The sequence below is a fragment of the Lupinus angustifolius genome, unplaced genomic scaffold, assembly GCF_001865875.1.
Source record: "Lupinus angustifolius cultivar Tanjil unplaced genomic scaffold, LupAngTanjil_v1.0 Scaffold_47_10, whole genome shotgun sequence".
In the NCBI taxonomy this organism is placed as follows: domain Eukaryota; kingdom Viridiplantae; phylum Streptophyta; class Magnoliopsida; order Fabales; family Fabaceae; genus Lupinus; species Lupinus angustifolius.
The window spans coordinates 36235-45303 of record NW_017721971.1 but is presented as its reverse complement, the minus strand read 5'-3'; the positions used below and the strand labels follow the sequence as shown (position 1 = coordinate 45303).

At 32.7% G+C, this 9069-nt stretch overlaps 2 protein-coding genes across 2 annotated transcripts; one reads left to right on the top strand and one right to left on the bottom strand.

Moving 5' to 3' along the window:
- Positions 1-248: 248 nt before the first annotated feature.
- Positions 249-2228, bottom strand: LOC109338890 (uncharacterized mitochondrial protein AtMg00810-like). Its single transcript, XM_019576242.1, has 2 exons — positions 2114-2228; positions 249-598 (listed from the first exon to the last, which is right to left on the bottom strand). Exons 1-2 carry the CDS (start codon positions 2226-2228, stop codon positions 249-251), a joined length of 465 nt encoding a protein of 154 aa, XP_019431787.1.
- Positions 2229-7488: 5260 nt separating this feature from the next.
- LOC109338892 (inorganic phosphate transporter 1-4-like) lies at positions 7489-9064 on the top strand (the record flags this gene model as incomplete). Its single annotated transcript, XM_019576243.1, has 2 exons — positions 7489-7527; positions 8064-9064. A coding segment is annotated over exon 2 (975 nt), but the record flags the coding sequence as incomplete, so codon positions are not given.
- Positions 9065-9069: the final 5 nt, after the last annotated feature.

Here is a 9069-nt window from a genome sequence, read left to right as displayed (position 1 = left end):
TGTAGTGAAATCTAGTCTCTATGTGCTTACTTCTTCCATGAGCAACATGATTCAATGCCAAATTTATTGCTGATTTATTGTCTATCATCAGTTGCACTCTAATATCTGTTTTCAGCTTCGATTCATCCATCAAAGTGTCTAACCATACAGTCTGACATACACTCATCCTAGCTACAATGTACTTAACTTCACATGATGATAAGGAACAACATCCTGCTTCTTGGAACACCGACTCACAAGTGCATTGCCTAAGTGGAATAGATACTCTGTTGTGCCTTTCTATCTGATTTATCCCCACACCAGTCAAAATCTGAAAACCCAGTTAATGTGCTTCTGCTACTGTCCAGATTGGTTGGATACAAGATTTCGTACCCAATTGTGCCTTTCAAATATCTAAGCACCTTTTTCACAGCAAGCAAGTGACTCTGTTTTGGATTCTCCATGAATCTGCTAATCAATCCAACTCCATAAGCAATATCAGGCCTTGAGTTACAAATGTATCTTAATGAACCTACCATTTGAAAAAACAATGTCTTGTTTAGTGGTTGTTCTTCTTCTTCTTGACAAAGCACATTTCCAACCTCAACAGGTGTTACCACTGGATTACAATTCAACATATTAAATCTCTGCAGTACATCTGTTGTATATTTCTTTTAATACATTAACACACCAAGCTTGATCCTTTTGAATTATATTCCTAGAAAATATGATAATTCTCCTAGATCTGTCATTTCAAATTCAGTTTGCATTTCCCGCTTGAATGCTAAGACTTTGTGTAGATCTTTACCAGTGATTAGGAGATCATCCACATAGAGGCATAAGATGAGTAGATCTTCTGCATCATTTCCTATGACATATACACCATGTTCTGTTGTGCACTTTGTGAATCCTAGTTGAAGTAGGAATGCATTTATTCTCCTATTCCATGCTCTTGGTTCTTGTTTTAGCCCATGGAGAGCCTTATGCAATTTTTACACCTTTTCTTCTCTGCCATTTTCTTCAAAGCCAAGTGGTTGTTTGAAAAATACTTCCTTATCAATAGGACCATTCAAAAATGTAGATTTTACATCCATTTGTTGAATTGTCCATCCTTTTGAGCTTGCCATGGCAATTACAAGCCTGACTATTTCAACCCTAGCCACAGGTGCAAAGACTTCATCATAATCGAGCCTTTTCTTTTGCAAGAATCCCTTTGCCACCAGTCAAGCCTTGTACTTTGAAACCTCACCATTTGAACTTAGTTTGGTCTTGAATACCCACTTTACATCTATGGCTTTCTTCCCTGCTGATAGAATAGGTAAGGTCCATAATATGTTTCTTTCAATTGACTTCAACCCCTCTTCCATAACTTCAGTCTAATGTGTCTGCTCAAGTGCTTCGTCTAGGCTCAAAGGTTCCATCTCAGCTAATAGTGCCATGTGAACAAAGTATCCTTCTATAGTTATTGTAGAGTCAGAGAAAACTTCATAATCTCTGAATCTGGATGGTAATTGTCTTGTTCTTTGAGATGTTATAGCAATTGTATTAGGATGAGTCTCATCAATATTGTTTTGTATTGCCCTTTCTGTATCATCATTTGACATCTCTTCTATTTCATCAAGTTGCATCACAGTTTCCAGGCTAGAGTCATTTTTGTTCCAACTCCAACTCTAGTTTTCATCAACCTTTAGATTTCTGCAAATCATGAATTTATGGCTTAGTGGATCAAACACTATGTATGCCCTAGTGGAGTGGTAACCCAATTGTACAAGTTTCTCACCCCTGTCTTCTAGCTTCCTTCTTCTTTGTTCTGGTATATGCCCATAACATATTGAGCCAAATACCTTAAAGTGACTCACACTTGGCTTAAGACCAGACCATGCTTCTTTAGGGGTCATGTAGCCTAATTTCTTGGTAGGACTTCTATTTATTATGTAGGCTGCAGTTGATACAGCCTCAACCCAGAATTCCTTTGGCATATTCTTGGTTTTTAGCATGCTTCTGACCATGTTTAGAAGGGTTATATTTTTTCTTTCTGCTACACCATTGTGTTGAGGTGTATAAAGGGTTGTTATTTTGTGATAGATCCATTCTCTACTTCAATACTCTCTGAATTCAGCAGAGGTGTACTCACCTCCACCATTTGACCTTAATTGTTTTAGTTTCAGCTCACTCACCCTTTCTACATGAGCCTTGAACCTTAGAAATTTGTCAAAAACCTCACTTTTCTCTTCAGTGGATAAATCCATACCTTTCTGGTGCGGTTATCAATGAATGTTAGGAAGTACCTGTTTCCACCAATTGAATCTACTTCAAAAGGTCCACACACATCAGTGTGGATCAATTCCATAGGTTTTGTAGTTCTTGAGGGAATGCTTGATACAAAGGAGTTCTTAGTTTGCTTGCTGGGTAGACATTCTTAACATAATGATTCTAGTGCTTTGATATGTGGGAGTCCAATCACATGTCCATTCTTGCTTAATTATTCAAGACTTCTGAAATTCAGATGCCCATATCTTTGATGCCACAACCAAATGTCTTGATTTGCAGCTACCTTGAGACACTTGTGTTCACCAATTTGGATCTGAATTTTAAAAGTCCTGTTTGATGAAAGAGGTGCCTTCAAAATCATTTAATTGTTTCTATCAAATACATTCAACATCTCATTTTTCATCTCCATCATGTATCATTTTTCAAGCAACTGTCCAAGTCTCAACAAGTTGTTTTTCATCTTTGGCACATAGAACACTCTTGATATGTAGGATTTCCTCCCATCCTTTCTCTGAATCATCGCAGTACCAATTCCTTCAGCTGACACTAAACTCATATCAGCAAAATTGACTTTGCTTTTTGTTATTTCATCAAGAGTTGTGAACCAATCTCTTCTTCCAGTCATATGATTTGAGCAACATGTGTCCAAATACTAGAAATCAACATTCTCTGCCTTGTCTTGATTACTTTTGGTAGTTGCCATCAACAAGCAATGATCATCATCAGACTATTGGATTTTCCCTCTTGAGCTAATCCAGCCTCATCTTCCTTCCCTCTTGACCATTTTGTAACTTTGCATTCTGAGGCAAAGTGACCATATCCCCTGCAGTTGTAGCATTACAATTTTTTCTTATCATGATACCTTCTGTCATATGAGTTTTTATAGGAATTCTTGATCTACACAAGCTCTGTACCCCCTTTTATCATAGTGTGTTCAGACTTTCTTGATGAAGATACTTGCTCACTAGGTCTCCATCTATTGTTCTGCATCTTCTCTTTGCTTTTCTTATTCTATTGAGCAGAGAATCTTTTGTTGAATCTTGCTTGTAGAGCATGTTCACCACCCTTGTCAAGATTTCTCTCTTTCAATCTTAACTCATGTGCTTCAAGTGAGCCTTGTAGCTCTTCAACCTTATAGTCCTCAAGATTATTTGACTCTTCAATGGCAACCATTATATGATCATATTTTGGGGTCAATGTTCTAAGCACTTTCTCCACCACAGTTTTCTCTTTGATCTCTTCCCCACATGACCTCATCTGATTTGTTAAAGATAGAATCTTGGTCATGTATTCTGAGATTGTTTTACTTCAATCCATTTGGAGAAGCTCCTATTGTCTACGCAAGGTCTGCAACTTCACTTTCTTGATTTTTGCAACACCTTCACAGCTCTTCTCCAAGCTTTCCCAAGCTTCCTTTGCTATTGTAGCAACAACAATTTTCTCAAAATTAGCACTATCTACACATTGGTGACTGAGGAATAATGCTTTACAATCTCTCTTCTTCGTTTCTTTGTAGGTAGATCTTTGGGCTTCAGTTGCATTCTCACCTATCTCCTAATAACCATTCAGCACAACCTCAAACACTTCCTGGAACCCACAAATTGCTTTCATTTGGGTCCTCCATCTATCAAAGTTCTTGTCATCAAGTATTGGCAAATCCGTTGTTGTTTGTCATTGTATAGAACACCCTCTGTGCAACTTCTTCTTCTTGCTTGACTGATTCACCCAGAATCTATCCACTTCATATTTTCCTTCACAGGTCCACCCAAGATCGTTATTAATGCTCTAATACCACTGTTGTGACATACACATAATATGCAGGAAAAGAAAGAGGAAATGATTGAAGAAGATTAAAGAAGATGATAGATTTTTTAGAGTAATGGTGGAAGAATGTGTATTTTCTGTTATTGATCAAAATGCAGAGTAACAGACTTAAATAACACAAACTTCAACTGGTGAAAGTTTATTCATTTTCTGTTATTCCCTAATTTCTACTAAACTTCTACTGGTGGAAGTCTCCATATTTTCTGTTATTAATGCTAAAATTACATTATTTCTAACAAAGTTAATTATGTATTTAGATTAGATGATTTTTAATCTAAAAACCATTCCAAACTGATTGTCGACACCCTTACTTCTAGTCATCATGGATATGAAAAATATCAATGAAAATAATATAAGTGAATAATCTTTAATGTATATTAACTCATAATAATATATTTAAGTACTTTAAATTATAATATAAGTAACAATGAGAAATAAATATATAGCTTATGATACCATGATAATCAATTTGTATATATCACATTAAATAGTTTGAAGCAATCTTCACACAACACTTGGTGAAGATGTATGTCGCTGACCTCGCTCATTGAGTTCCTAAGAATGTGTTACCCCATTTATGGGAATAAATTCATCTCACATAACTACTGATAATTTATTTATTTGTGCTCACAGCAATTAATAGATCCTAAAATCATCTCAACAATCAACATGTACAAATGGGTTAGAAACCTTCTCAACAATTAGAAATCAAGATGATTTGATCATAGATTTAATCAACTCTCAATAAAATTTGATCATAAACCCCCCAACAATTTCTCCTCAAAAGAAGACAAGAACAACCAAACAAGTTACATAATAATTAGTATAAACCATATATGGATTATATAGAGACACAAACATGTTATAAGCAACACATTTCACACTAATTAATAGCATAAATTTTGTATATGAGACTACTAATCTATCAATAAAACGTGATATATAAGCAAAAAGCCAAGAAAACAATGTTTTACATATATAATTATATAGGAAATTACACTCTTAACAAGATGCATAATATAATTCTCGTAATTTGCTTTAAAGTCTAGTGCTATACATATTTAAATAAATATATGTCTCTAATAAGGAATAGATTAGAATCACATAATTAAACATATCGCTGCATTTTGATTTTTCCATAAAAATAATAATAATAATAATAAACATATGAATAATTATGCTTTTGGATCATTCAACATCAATATCAGGAGCTAAATATGAATGAATAGGACATAATTCTCGTAATTTGCTTCAAAGTCTAGTGCCATACATATTTAAATAAATATATGTCTCTAATAAGGAATAGATTAGAATCACATAATTAAACATATCGCTGCATTTTGATTTTTTCGTAAAAATAATAATAATAAACATATGAATAATTATGCTTTTGGATCATTCAACATCAATATCAGGAGCTAAATATAAATGAATAGGACATATACAAGAGAGCATCAATCCATTATACTTTTGTGGACTTTAGTCATTATACTTTTATGGACTTTAGTCTTTAATAGGGAGAATACTATTACCTATAATTGATGGACGAAATTTTTTCTTTTTCTTTGCTTTCCTATAATAAATAACTATTACTATTATTTTATAAAATTAAGAGATTAATATGACTATATATGGAAACAAACACATAAAATATAAAATACCCTAAATAGAAATATTATCTATCAAAATAAAATAATATCTTAACATATATAATTGTATAATAATAATAATAATAATAATAACCATAATAATAACAACAAATATATAATAATAATAATTGTTTTATCCATTCTTATCTTAAAATTATTACACTTTCTTCTTAAATTTAAATGATTGTATTATTTTATTTATTTTATAAAAAATAAAATTAGAATATAAAGTTTTGTATACATTAATAAATAAATCATAATAATTACAAAAATTATATTAGAATACATAATTTTGGGATGTTATATTTCTTCCTTACTTAAAAGAAATTGTGTCCTCAAAATTTAAGATTAATTTATATTCAAAACAACTTTAGACACACAAGGTTCAACTAGTCCTCATGATATCAAGTATCATTATTCAAAGCCCTCCCCCAAAACATCTTCATCAAAGGGATTTTACTTACTCAATCTACTGTTCAATATATTTTACTAACCTAGGTGATATTTCAATGTCAAGTTATATTCTTCAAAAAAAATTTATCCACATCCTTTTGTCTCGTGTTCAATTATTTTTTATTAAACATATACATAAGGCTATTACGACCATTAAACATCTCAATTATCTCACTTCCACTAAAAAATAATCACCATTTCTATGCCGAGAACTACAGTTACAAGTATCAACTAATGTGTAGAATATTTTATACCTAAATAAAAGTAGGTTTTCTAATAATGATCTCAAATTTTTAATTTTTTCCGCCTTGGCTGCTAATATATATCATGTATGAAGTGAAAGAAATAGAATATTATTTGATAATCAAAACTTTGAAGAGGTTATTCTGTTGAAGAAAAATCAAATTTGAAGTTTAAAAGGAATAATCAAAATACATGATACTGTGAGGTAAAGTGATAAGAAATTTGCCAAGAGCATAAATATTATAAATAAAAAAATGGATTCTCAATTATTATTAGGTTTGTGTAATTTTAGAGAAGTGTTACGAGTTATAAACTGATATTAATGGGTGGTTTGACAACAATTAATATACTTCATTCCGATCACCAAGTTTTCTTCAAAAACAAAAACCATGAAAATGGGAATCCAGGCTGGACGACCTGTTTTGCCATCTCTAAATAAAAACGTTTTCGTGGAATTTTTTAAAATTTAAAATGTGAATGAACTTTTCATTTTTTTTATATCTCTTTATCTAATATTTATACAAACATAATAATTGTTTCAATTTTGTTATTTGAAATATAGAATCATAAGATTGGCTCAAAAGAAAGTAGTTCAAATATCGTTAGACGGGCAAATCTTGATACCTATAACAAAAAATAAAGCGTAACTACCATTTGAAAATAATCTTGAAAAAGTTATTTAATTGTTTGAACTTTAAATGTAAAATGATAAGGTTTATAAAAAAAGTGATAAATAAATAAAACTGTTTGCATTTCAAGTCGTAAGATTATTTTTCAATTTCAGCTTATATGATTCTATTTTTGTAAAAATATTAATCTATATCATTAAATTTTATCTATAAATATCTATATCATTAAATTTTATCTACAAACGATTTAGCTAGAATTGATAATCATATCATATAAAATTTAACTAGATAGGATATGCTTTCGCATAAACAAATAATTTTGAAACTAAAAAGATAAAGATAATTACTCTTTATCGTCCAAGAAAAGAGATTAACATAAATCAGTGGTGAATATGACGCTGTTCACTCCTATAAATAGGAACATAACACTGAACACTGAATACACTTTCATACGTCAAAACATTGCTGTGATATCGAAGGTACCTCCATACATATTTGCTCCTTTCCTTTTTGCTTAGCATGTTCTATGTTTCTGGTGAAACATGTTTTCATTCACTTACCACTGTCTAAAGTTTCCCTTGTTTGTTTCTAACTTTTTATCCTTTGATCTTCTGGTTTTTATGTTATAGTATTATATGTGACACCATACTTGCTCTTTTATATTTCCATCATTCTGAAAAATAATAATTAAACTGAACTTTCTTGTCGATCACTATCATCTTGTGTGGAAAATCTGTTTTACAATATAGTATAATATTGATCATTAATAGTTTATGATTTATAATTATGTATGCATATAAGTTACCATTATTTTCATCATATTTTTTATTTCTCGTCCCTGTTGACTGCTGTGGATATATTGTGGCTCATCTTCATAATTCTGATAAGAATAGCCAAACTTTCACCGTTGATTCAAGTTTCATTATTTGCATCTTATTAACACTTATCACATGCTTATCTTTTTTAGGTTATCTATATTTATATATTCCCTTCTTTTTTCATTTAGGTACTTAAGGAGATCGTAGAGAAAGGAACTCTGAGATGGCGAAGGACCAGTTGAACGTGCTTAAAGCTCTTGATGTTGCAAAGACACAATGGTACCATTTCACAGCCATTGTGATTGCTGGCATGGGTTTCTTCACTGATTCCTATGACCTTTTCTGCATATCCCTTGTCACAAAATTGCTTGGTCGCATATACTTCTACGAAGAAGGTTCCAACAAGCCAGGTTCTCTTCCATCAAATGTTGCTGCTGCCATCAATGGTGTTGCATTATGTGGCACCCTTGCAGGCCAACTTTTCTTTGGTTGGCTTGGTGACAAAATGGGAAGGAAACGTGTCTATGGGATAACACTTATGCTCATGGTTATATGTTCAATAGCCTCTGGTCTATCTTTTAGCAAGGATCCTAAAGCTGTTGTTATCACACTTTGCTTCTTCCGTTTCTGGCTTGGATTTGGCATTGGTGGTGATTACCCTCTTTCAGCTACAATCATGTCTGAGTATGCAAATAAGAAGACCCGTGGAGCATTTATAGCTGCAGTTTTTGCCATGCAAGGTTTTGGAATTTTGGCTGGTGGCATGGTTGCAATCATAGTTTCATCAGTTTTCAGTGCCTATTATCCTGCTCCACCATTTAGTGTTGATCCAGTTTTGTCCACAATCCCACAAGCTGATTATGTGTGGAGGATAATCTTGATGTTTGGTGCACTCCCAGCACTTCTTACATTCTATTCCAGAATGAAAATGCCTGAAACTGCAAGGTACACTGCCCTAGTTGCCAAGAATGCTAAGCAAGCAGCTGAAGATATGTCAAAAGTCTTGCAGGTTGAGATAGTAGCTGAACAAGAGAAGATTCAGGAATTGGAGAAACGAAGAGGGAATGATTTTGGCTTGTTTACAACACAGTTCTTTCGCCGCCACGGCCTTCACTTGCTTGGAACAGCCACTACATGGTTCCTGTTGGACATTGCCTACTATAGTCAGAATCTATTCCAAAAGGATATTTTTAGTGCAATTGG

Excerpts from the sequence above, each read along its gene's own strand:
- LOC109338890 (XM_019576242.1), bottom strand. The coding sequence starts at position 2,228 with ATGGATTTATCCACTGAAGAGAAAAGTGAGGTTTTTGACAAATTTCTA. Across the intron at positions 599-2,113 it reads ATTAAGGTCAAATGGTGGAG|TGGTAACACCTGTTGAGGTT; the intron begins GTGAGTACACCT and ends ATTGTAATCCAG.